Genomic DNA, 20,225 nt, shown 5'->3' with positions numbered 1-20,225 from the left:
AAAAATACAAAAGTTAGCCAAGCGTGATGGTGGCCACCTGTAATCCCAGCTACTCAGGAGGCTGAGCCAGGAGAATTGCTTGAACCCGGGAGGCAGAGGTTGCAGTGAGCTGAGATGGCCTCACTGCACTCCCGCCTGGGTGACAGAGTGAGACTCTGTCCTTAAAAAAACAAAAAAAAAATTAGCTAGGCATTGTGACAGACACCTGTAATCCCAGCTACTCAGGAGGCTGAGGCAGGAGAATCGCTTCAACCCAGGAAGTGGAGGCTGAGGTGAGCAGAGGTCATGCCACACTGCACTCTAGCCTGGGTGACAGAGTGAGACTTTGTCTCCAAAAAAAAAAACGGGAATGAAGGAAACAGAAAATTAGAACACTACAGTAATAATTGCTGCAGTTAAAGTCCACTGATGAAGCTAATATTAGTGGGCAAAACTCTAAGGAGAACCAGGATATTTACATAGTATCTAAGTATAAACCTCCAAATATGCATTAATTATCTTGTTTTTAACATATGTCCCCAAATGCTTTGATACCCCTCCCTCCACAATGGAAAGCTTAATTCTCCTTCCCTTAAGTGTGGGCTGATTTAGTGGTGCACTTCTAACAAATCATGCAGGGGTCAGCGTAGACCCAAATAGGAAATATATTAGGCTGTTTAAGCCATATGATCTCTTTTGCAACAACTCACCCCTACTGATGTAGCATGAAAGCAGCCATAAAAAATATGTGAATGAATGAATGTGGCTGTATGCCAATAAAACTTTATTTATAAAAACAGGCAGTGGGCTGGATTTGGGCCTCCAGCCATGGTTTGCTGACCTCTAGAATAGCATATGAAAAAGAAAAAATAGTAACTCTGCAGTGAAGAAACTTGGCAGACACTACCTTAACTGAGTGATCAAAGTTAACATTACCAGTAATAAGGAATACTGAAGTGTTATCAGTGAAAAATGGCAGAGTGAGGAAATCCAAAAGTTTATCCCTCCATAAATGCAACCAAAAGGTTGGTTAAAACTGTTAGAATTGGCTGGGCACGGTGGCTCACGCCTGTAATCCCAGCACTTTGGGAGGCCGAGCTGGGCTGATCACGAGGTCAAGAGATCGAGACCATCCTGGCCAACATGGTGAAACCCTGTCTCTACTAAAAATACAAAAATTAGCCACGCATGGTGGCACATGCCTCTAGTCCCAGCTGCTCGGGAGACTGAGGCAGGAGAATCACTTGAACCTGAGAGGCAGAGGTTGCAGTGAGCCCAGATCATGCCACTGCACTCCAGCCTGGCGACAGAGCGAGACTCCATCTAAACAAACAAACAAACAAACAAAAAACAAAAAAACTGTTAGAATCAACTTTTCAGAACTCTAGACACTAACCAAAAGGCCTGCAGCAGCCAGTGAAATGTTTTCATAAAAAAGACAGCTGATTCTTAGTAAGAATAGCAAGCTTTGTAGTATTTTAACTTACCCTGGTCCCATCCCCAGGTTAGCAGTGAATTTGGAGAAAATAGCTACAGTCCCAGTATAGGTACCAGTACTAGAGGGAAGAGAATGGACCTAATTCGCAAGAAATTGTTTTTGTTTTGTTTTGACCTGTATGGTGGCTCCCTGGAGGACTTTCTCAAGTGCTTACCTTTATCTTTGTTTTGACCTGTATGGTGGCTCCCTGGAGGACTTTCTCAAGTGCTTACCTTTATCTTGTCTAACTTGGAACTCTCTAGTGGTGAGTGTGGCTACCCAAGGAGCATTTGTTGAAGATATTTACAAGCAAATGTTTTGGTTATTGCTGCCTGGGGCATTGGATAACAGTTGGGGCAAACAATAGACTAATATAAAGCTTGGGAGAGAAGACTGAAGAATGAGATGCTTTGGAGAAGAAGGACTTTGAAAAACTGACATATCCCTGGGAAACCGGAAAGCCACTTGCATGCCGAGGCCTATGCACATGTTCAGGAAAGATCTGAGAATGCCCTAAGTGTTCTGGCTGATCTTCAGTCTCTTCACAAGCATGAAGCAAAGGCTAAGGCAAAGAGCTAGATTCCATCTAAAAAAAAAAAAAAAAAAGATAGAGCAGACAGAAGAAAATATCAATGAATTTAAAAATAAATCAATTGAGATTATCAAGTCTGAGGAACAGAAAAAGAAAAGAATGAAGGTATATGAAGAGAGCCTAAGTGAACTTCTGGAGTTCCAGAAGGAGAGGAGAGGAAAAAAAGGAGCAGAAAGAATATTTAAAGAAATAATGGCTGAAAACTTGAAAACTTTCTAAATTTAATTTAAAACATTGATCTATACATCTGGAAAGCTCAATAAAATCCAAGTAAAATAAACTCAAAGAGATTCACACCAAGACACATTGTAGTCAAATTGTTATAAGCCAAAGGCAGGAGAGCGAATCTTGAAATCAGTAAGACAATGGTGACTCATCACAAGCTGGGTGTGGTATGCATGCCTGTAGTCCCAGCTACTCAGAAGGCTGAGGTGGGAGGATAGTTTGGGCCCAAGAGTTCGACTTTAGCTTGGGTAATATAGTGAGACTCCATCTCAAATTTAAAAAAAGAAAGCAGCTGGGCATGGTGGCCTGTAATCCCAGCAGCAGTTTGGGAGACTGAGGCAAGAGGATCACCTGAGGGGCCAGGAGGTCAAGATCAACCTGAGATACATAGTGAGATCCTGTCTCTCCAAAAAAAAAAAAAAAAAAAAAAAAAAAAAAAAAAAAAAAAGCCAGACTCAGTGGCATGTGCCTGTAGTCCTAGCTACTTGGGAGGCTGAGGCAGAAGAATTGATTGAGCCCAGGAGTTTGAGGCTGCAGCAAGGCATGATCATGCCACTGTACTGAAGCCTGGGTAGCAGAGTGGGACCTTGCTGCTTTAAAAAAAAAAAAAAAAAAAAAGTAGGCTGGGCGTGGTGATTCATGCCTGTAATTCCAGCACTTTGGGAGGCTGAGGCAGGTAGATTGCTTGAGCCCAGGAGTTCAAGACCAGCCCAGGAGTTCAAGACCAGTTCAAGACATGGTGAGGCCCTGTCTCTACAAAAAATACAAAAATTAGCTGGGCATGGTGGTGCATGTCTGTATTCCCAGCTACCCGAGAGGCTGAGGTGGGAGGATTGATTGAGCCTGAGAGGCCAGGCTATAGTGAGCCATGATCACTGCACTCCAGCCTGGGTGACAGAGTGAGACCCTGTCTCACAAAAAAGAAAGAGAAAGAGAAGAAAGAAAGAAAGAAAGAGAAAGAGAGAAAGAAAGAGAAAGGAAGGAAGGAAAGAAAGAAGAAAGAAGGAAAAAGGAAGGAAGGAAGAAAAGAAAAGAAAAAAAGGAGGGAGGGAGGAAGGACTCATCGTGTACAATGGATGCTCGATAAGATTAACATCCTATTTCTCATCAGAAACCGTAAAGGCCAAAAGGCAGTAAGATGACATATATTAAGAGTGCTGAAAGAAAAAAACACCCCCTGTCACCCCAGAATTCTCTATCTAACGAAACTATTCTTCAAAAATGAAGGAGGGAAAGAAGAAATTAAAACATTCTAAGATAAAGACTGGAAGATTTCATCACTAGTAAACCTGACGTGTAAGAAATCCTAGGCCAGGCATGGTGGCTCACCCCTGTAATCTCAGCACTTTGGGAGGCCGAGGCAGGTGGATCATCTGAGGTCAGGAATTTGAGATCAGCCTGGCCGACATGGTGAAACCTCGTCTCTACTAAAAGTAAAAAAAACTTAGCCAGGCGTAGTGGCACGCACCTGTAATCCCAGCTACTTGGGAGGCCGAGGCATGAGAATTGCTTGAACCTAGGAGGCAGAGGTTATAGTGAGCTGAGATTGCACCACTGCACTCCAGACTGGGCAACAGAGCAAGACTCTGTCTCAAAAAAAAAAAAAAACAAAAAAGGAAATCCTAGAGGAGGTCTTTCAGACTGAAATGACAGTAGACAGTAATTTGAATCTACATGAAGAAATAAAATAAACCATTAAAGGTAACTCCATAGGGAAATATAAAAGGTAGCATAAATGTATTCTTGTTTAATTTTGTTTAATTTTTTCCTATCCTATTTAAAAGATAAGTACATAATGCAGTAATTATAAACCTGCATTGATAATGCACACAATGTATTAAGATGTATTTTGTGTGACAATAATAGCACAAAGAAGGGGAGAGGGAACCAAAGCTATATAGGAGCACATTTTTTGTGTAATAATGAAATTAAGTTGGCATTTATCTAAACTAAGTTGTTATTAAATAAGATGTTAATTGTAATTCCCAGGACAATGACTAAGAAATTAACTCAAAATATATTAAAAAGGCTGGGCACGGTGGCTCATGTCTATAATCCCAGCACTTCGGGAGGCCAAGGTGGGCAGATCACTTGAGGTCAGGAGTTCAAGACCAGCTTGGCCAACATGGCGAAACCCCATCTTTACCAAAAATATAAAAATTAGCTGGATGTCATGGTGCATGCCTGTAGTCCCAGCTACTTGGGAGGCTGGGGCAGGAGAATTGCTTGAACCCAGGAGCAGAGGTTGCAGTGAGCTGAGATTGTGCCACTATACTCCAGCCTGGGTGACAGAACAAGAATCTGTCTCAAAAAAAAAAAATTAGTATTCTTCCTAATATGCTTAACTTCAATTTAATCATGAGAAAATGTCAGACAAACTCAAATTGAAGACTATCCAACAAAATACTTAACCAATACTCTTTTTTTTTTTTTTTCTTTTTTCTGAGATGGAGTTTCTCTCTTGTTGCCCAGGCTGGAGTGCAGAGGCATGATCTCAGCTCACTGCAAACTCCACCTCCCAGGTTCAAGGCATTCTCCTGCCTCAGCCTCCCGAGTAGCTGGGATTACAGGTGCCCACCACTATGCCTGGCTAATTTTTGTATTTTTAGTAGAGATGGGGTTTCACCATGTTGGCCAGGTTGGTCTTGAACTCCTGACCTCAGGTGATTCGCCCACCTCTGCCTCCCAAAGCGTTGGGATTACAGGCGTGAGCCACTGCGCCCGGCCGACTTAACCAATACTCTTAAAAAAAATAAATAAATAAAACATTTTTAAAAATCAGGCAATGGGCTGGGTGCAGTGTCTCACGTCTGTAATCCCAGCACTTTGGGAGGCCAAGGTGGGCAGATCACCTGAGGTCAAGAGTTTGAGACCAGCCTGGCCAACATGGTGAAACCCCATCTCTACTAAAAATACAAAAATTAGGTGGGCGCCTGTAATCCCAGCCATTCGGGAAGCTGAGACAGGAGAATTGCTTAAATCTGAGAGGCGAAGGTTGAAGTGAGCCAAGATCGCACCATTGCACTCCAGCCTGGACGACAACAGCGAGATTCCATCTCCAAAAAAAGAAAAATAGTTGTAGAAAAAACCTATAAATTGAAAACTGTAAAATTTCACTGAAAGAAATTAAAGTCCAGGCACAATGGCTCACGCCTGTAATCCCAACATATTGGGAGGCCAAGGTGGGCAGATCACTTGAGCCCAGGAGTTCAAGACCAGCCTGGGCAACACAGTGAGACCTTGTTCCTACAGAAAATTAGCCAGGCTTGATGGCACATGGCTGTAGTCCTAGTTACTTGGAAGGCTGAAGTGGGAAGATCACTTGAGCCCAAGAGTTTGAGGCTGCAGTGAGCTGTGATTGTGCCATTGCACTCCAGCATGGGTGACAGAGGGTGGAGTACAATGGCACAATCACAGCTCATTACAAACACAAAACAAACCAATCTGAAAGCCAAGATTAAATGTCTCGGGCCTGATTGGGTGGATCTTTAAAGGTGACTGTCACTTCTGTAAGTGGAGGCAAGACCACTTGCCACAGATTTTATGTCCAGTGTTAAGACACCTGAATCCCTGCCATCCATCCTTAGTTATATCAGCAGAAGGCAAGGAGGCACCCACTGCCATAGGGCAGATTATGAAATGGAATGCTTTTTGCAGCCTGATGATGGTAAATAAAAGGGCAAGGGGTAAGGAAATTTGGGCAAAATAAAAGCCATGGCATCTCCTGTGGAGATGAGGATTGAGACTATATCACTTCTCTTTTGAGAGTTCCTGCTCTTAGAACTTATCAGATGGATTGAGATGGTGTTGAATAAGATTCACTGGCAGGACAGTGGGCTAAGAGAATCCACTGGGAAGAGTTAGCCCTGGTGACATGTGTGAGCACGTAGTGGTTGTGGTGGGGGTAGAGGTGAAGGTGGCGATGGCGGTGGAGGTGGTGGTGGTGATGGTGGAAGAGGTGGAAGTGGTGAATGGCGGTAGAGGTGGTGGTGATGGTGGTGCTGGTGGTGGTCATGATGGAAGAAGTTGAGGTGGTGAATGGCAGTGGAGGTGGTGATGGTGGTGGAGGTGGTGATGGTGGTAGGGGTGGTGATGGCAGTGGAGGTGGTGATGGCGGTGGAGGTGGTGATGGCAGTGGAGGTGGTGGAGGTGGTGATGGTGGTGGAGGTGGTGGTGGTGGTGGTAGTGGTGGTGGTGGTGGTGATGGTGGTGGTGGTGGTGGAGGTGGTGGTGGTGGTGATGGTGGTGGTGGTCGTAGTGGTGGTGATGATGGTGGAGGTGGTGGCGGTGGTGGTGGAGGTGGTGATGGTGGAGGTGATGGAGGTGGTGGTGGTGATGGTGATGGTGGTGGTGGTGGTGGTGGTGATTGTGGTGGAGGTGGTAGTGGTGGTGATGGTGGTGGTGGTGATGGTGGTGGTGATGGTGGTGGTGGTGGAGGTGGTGATGGTGGTGGAGGTGGTGATGGTGGTGGAGGTGGTGGAGGTGGTGATGGTGGTGGAGGTGGTGATGGTGGTGGTGGTGGTGGTGGTGGTGGTGGAAGTGGTGATAGTGGTGGTGGTGGTGGTGATGGTGGTGGAGGTGGTGATGGTGGTGGAGGTGGTGATGGTGGTGGAGGTGGTGATGGTGGTGGTGGTGGTGGAGGTGGTGATAGTGGTGGTGGTGTTGGTGGTGATGGTGGTGGAGGTGGTGATGGTGGTGGTGGTGTTGGTGGTGGTGATGGTGATGGAGGTGGTGATGGTGGTGGTGGTGGAGGTGGTGATGGTGGTGGTGGTGATGGTGGTTGTGGTGGAGGTGATGATGGTGGTGGAGGTGGTGATGGTGGTGGTGGTGATGGTGGTGGAGGTGGTGGAGGTGGTGATGGTGGTGGAGGTGGTGATGGTGGTGGAGGTGGTGGTGGTGGTGGTGGTGGTGGAGGTGGTGATGGTGGTGATGTTGGTGGTGGTGGTGGTGATGGTGGTCGTGGTGGTGGTGATGGTGGTGGTGGTGGTGGTGGTGGAGGTGGTGATGGCGGTGGTGGTGGTGTTGCAGGTGGTGATGGTGGAGGTGGTGATGATGGTGGATGTGGTGATAGTGGGTGGTGGTGGTGGTGGTGGTAGTGGTGGTGGTGTTAGTGGTCGTGGTGGTGGTGGAGGTGGTGATGGTGGTGGAGGTGGTGATGGTGGTGATGGTGGTGGTGGTGGTGGTGGTGATGGTGGTGGAGGTGGTGATGTGGTGGTGATGGTGGTGGTGGTGGTGGTGATGGTGGTGGTGGTGATGGTAGTGGAGGTGGTGATGGTGGTGGAGGTGGTGATGGTGGTGGAGGTGGTGATGGTGGTGGTGGTGGTGGTGGTGGAGGTGGTGGTGGTGGTGGTGATGGTGGTGGTGGTGGTGGTGGTGATGGTAGTGGAGGTGGTGATGGTGATGGAGGTGGTGATGGTGGTGGTAGTGGTGGTGGTAGTGGAGTGGCAGGGAGTTCTGACACAACATATGCTGAGGCTGGAAACCCTCTGACCCAGTCATTGCCACCTAACCCCAGGAAAAATGGCCAAGCATGTGAGGGTGACCTTAGGAGCCTAGCATAGAACATCACAGACATCCAGAGCAGCAGGGTCCCTGCAGCAGGGGAAGGGGCGCGTCGGGCTGTGCAGACAGGGTTTTCATCAGCCACACATGTGGCAGTGACGGCAGCAGCGGTTCCCCCAAACAGATTCTCTGATGAGTGGAAATGTGTCTTCAGTTCTCTGTCCTTGAAGCACTTGGAAACAAAGCTGGCCCCTTGGATGGAGTAAACACCAGGGATGTTGGACAGCTCAAGAGGAGGAGAAGGGATATTGGACTTTCTGCTAACCTGGCACATGGGTGGTCAAGGTGGTTTTGTTTTGAAAAGTAGAAGGGCCGTGTGTGGTAGTGCATGCCATAGTCTCAGCTACTTGGGAAGCTGAGGTGAGAGGATCACTTGAGCACAGGAAGTCAAGGCTGCAGTGAGCTCTGATCATGCCTCTGCACTCCAGCCTGGGTGACAGAGCGAGATCCCATCTCAAAAAAGAGAAAGAGAGAGAGACAAAAGAAAAGAACAATGGAAGAGATGTGACCTGATTTGTGCCCCAGGGTTGGTGATGCAGGTTGTTTCAGGTCGCGCTGGTTCCATGAACTAAAGACTGAGCTTCTGAGAAGTCACAGCATCCTATGTTCTGTCATGATTTCTTTTGCTTTTTTTTTTTTTTTTGGTTGTTTTTTTTGTTTTTGTTTTTGTTTTTTTTTTACATCAGAACCAGCGTGGAGGAAAACAGGAATCCTAACGTGAATAGAAGGGGCCTGATCCTTCAGAGAGCACCAGCTCTGTAACCAGCCCCCCACACACCCCCAATGCCATGTATGCTAGCTTTCTGTTGAACAGCACCATGCCCCCTTCCCACCCACTGTGGATACACGATTTTCTTATCACTTGATTCTATTTGCTTTCCTCATTACTTCTTCTCAGAGCCCAGAAGTGGACTCACCAATGCGTAATGTTCTGTAATGAATGTTTAGTAATCCATAGTTTCTATTACTCAAATAAATTTAGTTTTAGCCTGGGCAACATGGTGAAACCCCGTCTCTACAAAATAAAACAAATACAAAAATTACCTGGGTATGGTAGCGTGCACCTGTAGTCCCAGCTACTTTGGAGGCTGAGGTGGGAGAATCACTTGAGCCTGGGAGGTAGAGGCTATAGTGAGCTGTGATTGCGCCACTGCACTCCAGCCTGGGCAACAGAGTGAGACCCTGTCTCCAAAAATAAATTTATTTTTAAGAAATTAATTAGAATGGCTTATTCCTGCTCTAAAATCTTGTGATTAATGACTTGGTGCTCTTAAAGCGTTTCCTGGACATGGAGGCAGTGTCAGGGCCTAATTCAAAGGCTTTTCTTTCCTTATTTCTTCAATAAGAACAATGTCCTCCTGCCACCCCAACCCATGCCAAATGGGTTCAAAATGTTGGGAGATTATAGCTACCCCTTCAGAGATTCACTCAGAATTACAGCTTTTGTTATAATTAAAGAACTAAGTCTAAGACTAAGTTTTCATTCAGCCTTGTCAAAAGAACAAAGGTAAATTTTTTTCTCCCGGTTGTTTTGCTGTAATTTTCTATTCTTTTTAAATAAATTTTAACTTTGATTTTATTATTTTTCATGTTGTTATACAGTCTTAAGGTATTAAAGATATTGTTTGTAATTTTCACTTTTAATAGCTGCATTATATTCCATCAAGTTGGCATAATTTAGTCATTCTTCAATAGCTAGACATTTAGGGGTTTTCCCCCCTAATTTTTATCATTGTAAAAAACATTGCAGTGGGCCAGGTGTGGTGGCTCACGCCTGTAATCCTAGCACTTTGGGAGCACTTTGATTACTCAAGTAATCAAGATTACTTGAGGCCAGGAGTTTGAGACCAGCCTGGCCAACATGGTGAAAACCCAACTCTATTAAAATTAGCCGGGTGTGGTGGCAGGCGACTGTAGTCCCAGCTACTTGGGAGGCTGAGGCAGGAGAATCGCTTGAACTTCCGAGGCGGGGTTGCAGTGAGCCAAGAGTGTGCCACTGCACTCCCGCCTGGGTGACAGAGCGATGGGAGGGGGAGGGAAGTAACACCAGTTGAGTACTTACTCTATGCCAGGAACCATGCCAGGAGCATTTACAGAATTAATCCCATTAAAACCTCATAACAACCCAGAGATTATTATGCATATTTAACACAAATGGAATCTAAGGCTTCAACATTCAACAGGCCAAGTAACTGCTCAAAGTTCTAAAAACAAATGGAGCTGGGTTTTAATACAGGTCAGTCTTACATTAGAGCTCATGCCTACTCAACATATCATCCCTTTTTTTGTTTGTTTTTGTTTATTTTTTGAGACAAAGTCTCACTCTGTCACCCAGGCTGGAGTGCAGTGGTGTGATCTCAGCTCACTGCAGCCTCGACCTCCCATACTCAAGTGATCCTCCCACCTCAGCTTCCCGAGTAGCTGGGACCACAGGCACATGCTACCACATCTGGAGAATTTTTGTATTTTTTGTAGAGATGGGGTTTTACATTGTTGCCCAGGCTGGATCATTCTTTCTTAAAACCATGTTCAGAATCAAGTTGAGTAGCCTCCTGTAGAACTATCTGGCATGGGGTAATGGGAAGATGGCAAATACCAGGCTTGTACATCACCACTCACCATTCCTCACTCATGGCAGCCACAACTAATCAAACCTGGCACTTTGCCCTCTTAATTCAATAATTAAGAATTCAAAACCTAGGAATTCTTTCTCAATTCACTGTTTCAGGCAGGTGCTACCAATGGATAGGAGTTGGCATAGGAGATGTAATCAGGCAGGTGGGTTCAAACCTATACTGCACACTTACTAGCTATATGACCTTGAGCAGGTCAGGCAACCTTTCTGAGACTCAGTTTTTGTCAACTGTAAGTTAAGATAGTATCTCATTTGCAGTAGAATTGCCTTAGAATTATCCTGAGGATTTGTTGACAACATATATGTTAAAGTAGCCAGCACTGTACCTGGAAGAGACCAGGCCATGAAAAGTGTATAGCCTTTGAGGAGCCCGTCAATCCCTTCAGCTCGTGCTCTGGAAACTGTTAGGGAACACTTTTTTTTTTTTTAAATGGGGACAAAAATATCTGCTTTATTATTACCACTTACTTATAGAGGTGATTTACAGATTTAATGAGAATATATCAAAGTACTTTATAACTCACAAAAATATAAACTTATATAATGCTATCTACTTTGTATTGAGCATATTCTAAATTCTGGGACTAGTACTAGAAACTTTACATATATAGTGTTACCTCTTAATTCTCAACACAACCCCATAGTTGTTATAATTACATTTAATGTATAAATGACTTCAGAGAAACACAAAAAAGACTGGGTGATTTGTTAAAGGTCCAGCTAGAAAAGGGCAGTCAGAATTCAACCCAATATTACTTCCATACAGAGGTTTTTACTTTTTCCTTTCTACTCAGAGCTAACACAACAGCATTATTTAACGTCCTTAAGAATGGTGGGGAGGAATCACTGAATAACCTGCTTTAACAAAAACACCCTGATAAAATCTATGCTTGTATTTTAGAACCCCTGGGTTTCACACATTGCTTTTATAGTTTTTACACATCAAGTGTAAGGTGAAAAGTGATAGATTTTAAGAACCAAGAATATGGTATGCCATCCCACCCAAACTTATAAACAAATCACAAATAACATGAAATAGAAAAAAACCATAAAGACTTCCTTTGCTTTTGGAAAACAGCTGAGAAACAACAAAATTCTTTTCAGAAGTACAGACAAAATTTGTTTTTGTAGTGTAGCTAATATGCCCTCCTTAGGCATTAAGACACTTTTCTGTTTGTAACCTTAATGCAGCCGTATTTTTACTCTTTATAAAAATCAAGTCTCTCAATAAAAACAGTATCTTACTCACTAATCATTAAATTGCATCACTAAAAATGTAGTTATACATACCAATTTCTGACCTCTTAGAATATTCTGCACAATCAGTTTTAATCACTGGAATGAATAACTGCTCAAAAAAGCAGTACGGCTTCAATTTCATGATGATTTGGTAGTCAATATTCCTGTTTTCCAGTAAAAGGGAGATTTCATGAACAGAAACATTGGGCTCCTTATGGTTTCATCGATCAAGAGAACGTTTCTGAGCAGCTTCTGAGCAAACATTTCTTAATAGGTTGATCACAGATCTGGGGTCTTCACTCCTCATAATAGCACTGCCAGACACAATCATGTTAGCTCCTGCCTCTGCACACTTATGGACAGTGTCAGAACCTACTCCACCATCGCCCTCTATATCCAAAGATGGGAACTGGGTCCTCAACCAGTGAACCTTTGGCATCATATCTTCCATGAATTTCTGCTCTCCAAACCCTGGTTCCACTGTCATAACCAAGGCCATATCTATTTGATTAGCCCATGGTGCCAAATACTCAACTGAGGTTCCTGGTTTGATGGCAAGGCCAACCTTCATCCCATTCTCCCGAATGTCTTTAATCAAAGTCCCTGGGTTCTCAGTAGCCTCGAGATGAAAGGTGTACTGATTGGCTTCTGCTACAGCCATTGGCTTTACCCACTGTTCTGGCTTGGACACCATCATGTGCATGTCAAAGAAAGGGTCCTGGCCTAGCTGCTTTCGAAGGCTTTCTACCACAGGGTGACCAAAGGTGATGTTGGGAACAAAATGCCCGTCCATTACATCCAGATGCAGATAATCGGCCCCAGAGTCTAGCATCTGGAGGCACTCGGCCCCTAAATTGGCCAGGTCGCTGTTGAGGATGGATGGGCCAATCTTGCAGCCCGACGCCATACCGCTGGCTCCCAAGAGCAAGTTACCCCATGAGTCCCCGGCAAGACTAGAGCCCACTTTTTTTTTTTTTTTTAAACCAGGAAATTCTACCAAAGAACCACAGTTTGGCCAGGCACAGTGGCTCATGCCTGTAATCCCAGCACTTCAGGAAACCAATGCAGAAGGATCACTTGAGCCCAGGTGTTTGAGACCAGCCTGGGCAACATAATAGGAACCCGTTTTTACAAAGTAAAAAATTTGCCTGTGTGATGGCACATGCCTGTGGTCCCAGGTACTCGGGAGGCTGAGGCAGGAGAATTGCTTGAGCCGGGGAGGCTGAGACTTCAGTGAGCCATGATTGCGCCACTGCACTCCAGCCTGGGCGACAGAGTCGCCCTCAACAAGAGACAGAAAACAAACAAAACAAACAAAAAAGAAACCCCAAAACATAGTTTGGAGAGAACTATATAATAGCAGTCAAATACAGGCTGTGAATTCTGTAGGTTTAAAAAAATGGTGAGGGATGGCCAGGTGTGGTGGCTCACGCCTGTAATCCCAGCACTTTGGGAGGCCAAGGCAGGTGGATCAGCTGAGGTCAGGAGTTCGAGATCAGCCTGGCCAACATGGTGAAACCCTGTCTCTACTAAGAATACAAAAATTAGCTGGGCGTGGTGGCACGTGCCTGTAACCTTTGCTACTCGGGAGGGTGAGACAAGAGAATCACTTGAAGCCGCGAGGTGGAGGCTGCAGTGAGCGGAGATAATGCCATTGCACTCAGTCTGGGTGACAGAGCAAGACTCCGTCTCAAACAAACAAACAAAAATGGTGTGGGATACCCTGGGAGGCATGGTTCAGGGATCCCTTCTGGAAGAGTTGGATATGAGAGGGTCTGAAGATTTAGGGTTTGGAAGAGGCACCAGTTGGAAGGTGGAACAGCATAAGCAAAAGGAGTAAGAGAAAGTTGAGGGCACAGAGAGGAGACTGACTCTTCCATCGTCAAGGGACTGGCCTGGGGAGTGTCTTCAGCGGGGAAGGAAAAATACCCTCCCTGGCCGGGTACTTTGGGTTTTCCTCGCATTCTCGGCCAGCTCCTGATCTTACCCAACCAACCCCAGGAGCACCCCAAGCAGCAAAGACTGCACGTTTCATGACTACCACCAGGAGGCAGTATGGCCCAACAACTTGGAGCCTCAGGGTTCATTCAGTTCCTAGTTTGTTCCAAGAGCTGATCTGGGAGCATGAAAGTGTCCACCGATCTAATATTTGTGGAGCACTTTGCATGGAGTTTTCAAAGTACTTTAACCCCGGTGATCTGATCGAATACTAACTACAACCCTGTGTGGTCTCTATGTGTTGGTATTATCTACCTAGAGGAACCGATGTTGAGGATTTAAGTGAATTATTCAAGTTCATTTAGACTGTGCGGGAATCTGAATTTGAACCAAGGGCCAAAATCTCTACCTCGTGCCCTCTACTACAACTTACTGCCTTTTGTTAAGGAGACAGGAGCATACAAATATTTAGCATAATAATAAAAGCTTATATTAATAACTATTAAGAACCAATGGCAGTTTCAGTTTGATAAGATGAAAAAATTCTGGAGATGGATGGTGGTGATGGTTGCACAACAATATGAATACATTTAATATCGCTGAACTGTATACTTAAAAGTGGTTAAAATGGCAATTTTTTTTTTTTGAGAGAAGTCTCACTCTTGTCCCCCAGTTTTGAGTGCAATGGCTTTATGTCGGTTTACTGCAACCTCTGCCTCCCGGATTCAAACGATTCTCCTGCCTCTGCCTCCCAAGTAGCTGGGATTAAGGCACCTGCCAGCATGCCTGGCTAAGTTTTGTATTTTTTAGTAGAGACGGGGTTTCACCATGTTGGCCAGGCTGGTCTCGAACTTATGAGCTCAGATGATCCACCCGCCTTGGCCTCCCAAAGTGCTGGGATTACAGGCGTGAGCCACCGCGCCCGGTCGGCAATTTGGTTTTTTTTAGGCAGGGTCTCACTCTGTCCCCCAGGCTGGAGTGCAGTGGTGGAATCTTGGCTTACTGCAGCCTCAACATCCTGGGCTCAAGCGATCCTCCCACCTCAGCCCCCCAAAGTAGCTGGGATCACAGGCATGCCACCACACCCAGCTATTTTTCTGGAGAGATGGGATTTTGCCATGTTGCCCAGGCTGGTCTCAAACTCCTGAGCTCAAGCAATCTGCCTGCCTTAGCCTCCCAAAGTGCTGGGATTACAGGCATGAGCCACTGCACCCAGCCTAAGATGGCAATCTTTTTTTTTTTTTGGATACAGAGTTTCACTCTTATTGTCCGGGCTAGAGTACAATGGCATGATCTCGGCTCACTGCAACCTCCACCTCCTGGGTTCAAGTGATTCTCCTGCCTCATCCTCCTGAGTAGCTGGGATTACAGGCATGCGCCACCATGCCTGGCTAATTTTGTATTTTTAGTAGAGACGGGATTTCTCCGTGTTGCTCAGGCTGGTCTCGAACTCCCAACCTCTGGTGATCTGCCTGCCTCATCCTCCCAAAGTGCTGGGATTACAGGCGAGAGCCACCGTGCCTGGCAAGATGGCAAATTTTATGTTATGTGTATGTTAACACAGTTTAAAAAATGACAACTACATAAATGGTTAACTATATAGCATTTATTAATAACAATAGTTACTGTTACATATCACTAGCTGCCTTTAAAAGCACTTATGAACTTATTATTTCTTTAATTCTCACAATCATCAATTGAAGCAGTCACCATTATTATTCTCATTCAATAAATAATTTCAGGCCGGGCGTGGTGGCTCATGCCTGTGATCCTAGCACTTTGGGAGGTGGAGGCGGGTGGATCACGAGGTCAGGAGTTCAAGACCAGCCTGGCCAATATAGTGAAACCCCATCTCTACTAAAAATACAAAAATTAGCTGGGTGTGGTGGCGTGTGCCTGTAGTCCCAGCTGCTTGGGAGGCTGAGGCAGGAGAATCACTTGAACCCGGGAGGTGGAGGTTGCAGTGAGCTGAGATCGTGCCACTGCACTCTACCCTGGGTGACAGAGCGAGACTCTGTCTCAAAATAAATAAATAAATAAATAAATAAAAATAATTTCATCACTGGGTCTATCTTTACTCCCCTCCCTCTCCCCAGGCCCCACCCCAACCCCCTTCCCCAGCAACCCTGGTGTAGGCTGTGATCTGCACTTCACTGGTCCTTAGTTAACCAGTGTTGTAAGTGTGATAGAATGGAAAGACCATGGGCTTTGGAGTTTACTGACCTGGAGCTGATAGGGTCTCAGCTGTTTTACTGGCTGAATGTTCTTGGACAAGTTACTTAATTTCTCTGAGCCTCAATTTTTTCATTTATGATATAATAATAGTATTTACTTCACAGAGTTGTGATGAGCAAATAAGATAATGTATAAATATGAGATGCTTAACAGTGCCTGACACATAGAATGGACTAAAAAATGTTGGCTGTTATTAATTGCTCCTAGTAGGATGCTCAGACAGCAATAAATAAATAGGCCAGGAGCAGAGGCTCACGCCTGTAATCTCACGCCTGTAATTCCAGCACTTTGGGAGGCCAAGGCAGGCGGATCACCTGAGGTCAGGAGTTTGAGACCAGCCTGACCAACATGGTGAAACCCCATCTCTACTAAAAATACAAAAATTAGCCAGGCGCAGTGGCAGGAGCCTGTAATCCCAGCTACTTGGGAGGCTGAAGCAGGAGAATCACTTGAACCTGGGAGGCAGAAGTTGCAGTGAGCCGAGATTGCACCACTGCACTCCAACCTGGGTGACAGAGCGAGACTCATCTCAAAAAAAAAAAAAAATTTGAAAAGAAAACAATAAATAAATAGATGGGTATGTCCCGAGGGGATCTGAAATACCTCCTGGCCCTCATGAGGGTGGGATGTTGGAGGAAAGCAGCACCCAGCAGAGAATGTTTAGCCCCAATCAGCTGAGCTCATGGAATGATAGGACGAGGTGTGGTTCTTGGAGTCCAACTTCATCATCTTACAGAGGAGGAAATCGAAACCCAAGAAAGGGAATAGTGTTATGCAGAGTCACCCCTTTGTGCCAGTCAACTGGGAAATTACCCTGAGAAACAGTCTGGTGTGGTGAGAGCCCCTCCCTGGAAGTCAGGCCCAGGCAGTCACGTGAGTTCTCCTTAGCCAGCTCTAGGGCCCCTCCCAGAAAAACAGCAGGTTACCACCAAGTCCTCTCCAGCCTCAGGGCTGCTCTGAGAGGTGCTCACTTCTGTCCCTTTTCTGCAGGATCAGCCAAGAGGATCATGAAACCGGGAGATCAGCAGTTTATTGTAGCTTCTAGGGCAGGGGGTACGGGGAGAGAAGGAAAGGGAGGGGCCCTGGGCACACTGCCACAGCCGTACCTTTGGTTAATATTTATTCTTTCTTCTTCCTTGGCCTGGAAGCCAAGGGAAGGTTAGTAACAGCTTGTAAAACACGATCCCAGAGACTTGAGAAGCTGGTTCCTGTGAAAGATGACTCAGCACAGGCCTTTAGAATGCCAGGCAGTGTCTCCTGCCTGGATGCTGCACAGCCCCGCGAGTGCCGTGTGGGCCACTTTGGCTGTTACAAAGTCCAGGCTATTTGTCTGCTCAGCAGGGTACTTGTCTCCTAGGAGCTGGGGCATGTCCTGCCGCCCCTAGCTCATGAGTGGGTATTAGCATCAGGGTCCTTGTTGTGGTTTGATCTCTGAATCCTTTCCGTTACAGAGACCCTTCATGCCTTCCCTACATACAGTGACCCTCTTTTTCTCCAGGCCGTCACTGATACTGCCTCTAGACTGGGCTTTCCAATGCATTTCATCAGGGCGTTCCCAAAGGATGCCTCACTGCCTATAAACTCAGCTCCCATTTCCTTAGCACAATGTGGTCCTGACCAAAATTTCTGCTTCAGGCCGGGTGCAGTGGCTCACGCCTGTAATCCCAGCACTTTGGGAGGCCAAGGAGGGTGTATCACCTGAGGCCAGGAGTTCAAGAGCAGCCTGGCCAACATGGTGAAACCCCATCTCTACTAAAAATACAAAAATTAGCCAGGCGTGGTGGTGCACGCCTGTAGTCCCAACTACTTGGGAGGCTGAGGCAGGAGAATCGCTGGAATCCGGGAGGTGGAGGTTGCAGTGAGCTGAGATTACGCTACTGCACTCTAGCCTGGGTGACAGAGCAAGACTCTGTCTCAAAAATAAAAAATAAAAATAAAAATAATTTTCTGCTTCATCCCAATCCCCTCTCCTTCCTCCTGCCATGTGCCCCATACTCTAGCCCAGCGTTTCTCAGTGTAGTCTGTGGACCGTCTTCTTCAGAATCATTCAGGACATGATTCCTGGGCACGAGACCTACTGAATGGAAAATGCAAATTCCTGTGCTCCAGAACTACTGAGCCAGCTGTTGCTGGTACCTCGGAACCTGCATTTTAATGATACCGGGGCTGATTTTTGTGTAGAATATAGTTTAAGAACAACTGCTCTGCCAAACCAGATTGTTGAGTTTCCTGACTGTATCTGGGTAGTCACACCTTTCTCACTTCCTGCATTTTGCAGCCTGGTGCACTCTGCTTCTCCTTTAAGCTTCGTCTCACACATCAGCTCTTCTGTGCTGCTTTCCCCGAATCCAGGTTCCTTTCTCTGTGTCCACATGATCCATTGCACTTTCTACCCACCTCTGCTATAGTATCTTCTTATCTCGTCAGAGCTAATTATTGGCTCCTTCACTTGTTTGTGAACTCCCTAAGGACCATGGATGTTTCATTTTGAATCCCCAGAGCCTAGCAAAATACCTGGCAGGGAGAGGGCATTTAATGCATGTTGCTGAATGAATGAATGAATGAATGAAGAATGAATGGAGACCAGGTCATAGTCTAAACCAGAAAAGTAGATTAAGGCCAGGCATGGTGGCTCACGCCTGTAATCCCAGAACTTTGGGAGACCAAGGCGGGAGAATGGTTTGAGCCTAGGAGTTTGAGACCAACCTGGGCAACATAGTGAGACCTCATCCCTACAGAAAATAAAAAAAGGCCGGGCACGGTGGCTCACACCTGTAATCCCAGCACTTTGGGAGGCTGAGGCAGGCGGATCAGGAGGTGAAGAGATCGAGACCATCCTGGCCAACATGGTGAAATCCCATCTCTACTAAAAATACAAAAATTAGCTGGGCATGGTGGGGCGTGCCTGTAATCCCAGCTACTCAGGAGGCCGAGGCAGGAGAATCGCTTGAACCCAGGTGGTGGAGGTTGCAGTAAGCCGGGATCATGCCACTGCGCTCCAGCCTGGCAACAGAGTGAGACTTTGTCCCCCCCCCAAAAAAAAATTAGATGGGCATGGTGGCACCTGCCTGTAGTCCCAGCTACTCAGGAGGCTGAGGTGGGAGGATCGCTGAAACCCAGGAAGTCAAGGTTGCAGTGAGCTGTGATTGTGCCACTGCACTCCACCCTGGGCAACAGAGCAAGATTGTGCCACTGCACTCCACCCTGGGCAACAGAGCAAGACCCTGTCTCAACAAAAAAAAAAAAAAAAAAAAAAGGAAAAGTAGATTAAACCCATTATGTAGTGGACAGAGCCACATTTATCAGGCAGACTCCTGCTTCACAGTTTCAGTCTAACTTGTTCTAAATGTTTGATCTTTTCTTGAGGAAGCTACGGGTTTACACTGTGGCAAAAGTAGTTAGGTAAGTTATGAGTTAGGACTAAGAAATATTTTTTAAAATCCCAATGTGTTTGTGTGGGAGGCCAAGAAACAGCTTTCTCTTGATCTGTCTCTGAGGATAGATCCTACCAGACTTTTTCTCCACCCTAGACCTGTTCCCGAGGATTATCCATTTCAGAATTCTTGACCTTCTAACTCTAGTGACGTAACTGCCTCAGTCAGGCACGCCCTGGACCTTGTCATGATTGTCCAGCTCAGAAATGCCAACAAACTGGTCTCTGGCCGGAACTTCCTTGCCATCGGTTTACTCCCTTCCCCTACTCCCAGCTCCCTGTATCTCTTTCCCAAACCCCAGCCCATGAGTGCCTCCTTTCTTCATTCTTGTCCACAGGGAGGTGCTCCTCTTGCTGTCTGAGGCCAGTCCCTCAGTGGGTGCTGGATTCCATCCTTCCCAATTCCTTGGCGCTCGGCTCCATCCTCAGCAGCACACTTCCCTCCATCCTCACTCTCTCCTTTCTGGCTTTTCCTTCCATACATAAACAGTCAAGCTTCTCTCACCTCAGAAAGGTACCTCTCTCTAGCTATAAGCCAGTCTTGGAAGTTCACTTCACAGCAGAGCTTATCAAAAGAGCAGGCCCTGTTTGCTACCCACTCACCCTTCACTCCATTTCTGGCCCCACCTCTCCAGTTGTTCTTCCCAAGGCCACAGCAACCTCCTAATTGCACAATCTAGCAAGTAGCTTTTTGTTTGTTTCTTTGTTTGTTTGTTTTTGAGATGGAGTTTCGCTCTTGTTGCCCAGGCTGGAGTGCAATGGCACGATCTCGGTTCACTGCAGCCTCAGCCTCCCGGGTTCAAGCAATTCTCCTGCCTCAGCCTCTCAAGTAGCTGGGACTACAGGCGCCCGCCACCATGCCCAGATAATTTTGTGTATATTTTTTAGTACAGACAGGGTTTCACCATGT

The 20,225-nt window shown here is 46.0% G+C and overlaps 2 protein-coding genes and 1 long non-coding RNA gene across 3 annotated transcripts in view; 1 reads left to right on the top strand and 2 right to left on the bottom strand.

Annotated features, from left to right (window-relative positions):
* NT5C2 (5'-nucleotidase, cytosolic II) overlaps positions 1-20,225 on the top strand; it is a 190,401-nt gene that overhangs the window by 19,588 nt on the left and 150,588 nt on the right. The gene's annotated exons all lie outside the window — the stretch shown is intronic.
* On the bottom strand, positions 1,574-6,680 carry LOC134731149 (uncharacterized). Its single transcript, XR_010113280.1, has 2 exons — positions 1,690-6,680; positions 1,574-1,631 (listed from the first exon to the last, which is right to left on the bottom strand). It is a non-coding gene; the product is annotated as an uncharacterized LOC134731149 (long non-coding RNA).
* Positions 7,642-19,060, bottom strand: RPEL1 (ribulose-5-phosphate-3-epimerase like 1). Its single transcript, XM_055093340.1, has one exon. The coding sequence runs from the start codon at positions 12,740-12,742 to the stop codon at positions 11,930-11,932; it is 813 nt and encodes a 270-aa protein (XP_054949315.1). The 5' UTR covers positions 12,743-19,060; the 3' UTR covers positions 7,642-11,929.

The sequence above is a fragment of the Pan paniscus genome, chromosome 8 (genome assembly GCF_029289425.2).
Source record: "Pan paniscus chromosome 8, NHGRI_mPanPan1-v2.0_pri, whole genome shotgun sequence".
NCBI lineage: Eukaryota > Metazoa > Chordata > Mammalia > Primates > Hominidae > Pan > Pan paniscus.
This window is presented reverse-complemented; position numbering and strand designations above follow the sequence as displayed.

Coding starts and splice junctions, on each gene's coding strand:
- RPEL1 (XM_055093340.1), bottom strand. CDS start 12,742: ATGAGCCACTGTGCCTGGCCAAACTGTGGTTCTTTGGTAGAATTTCCT.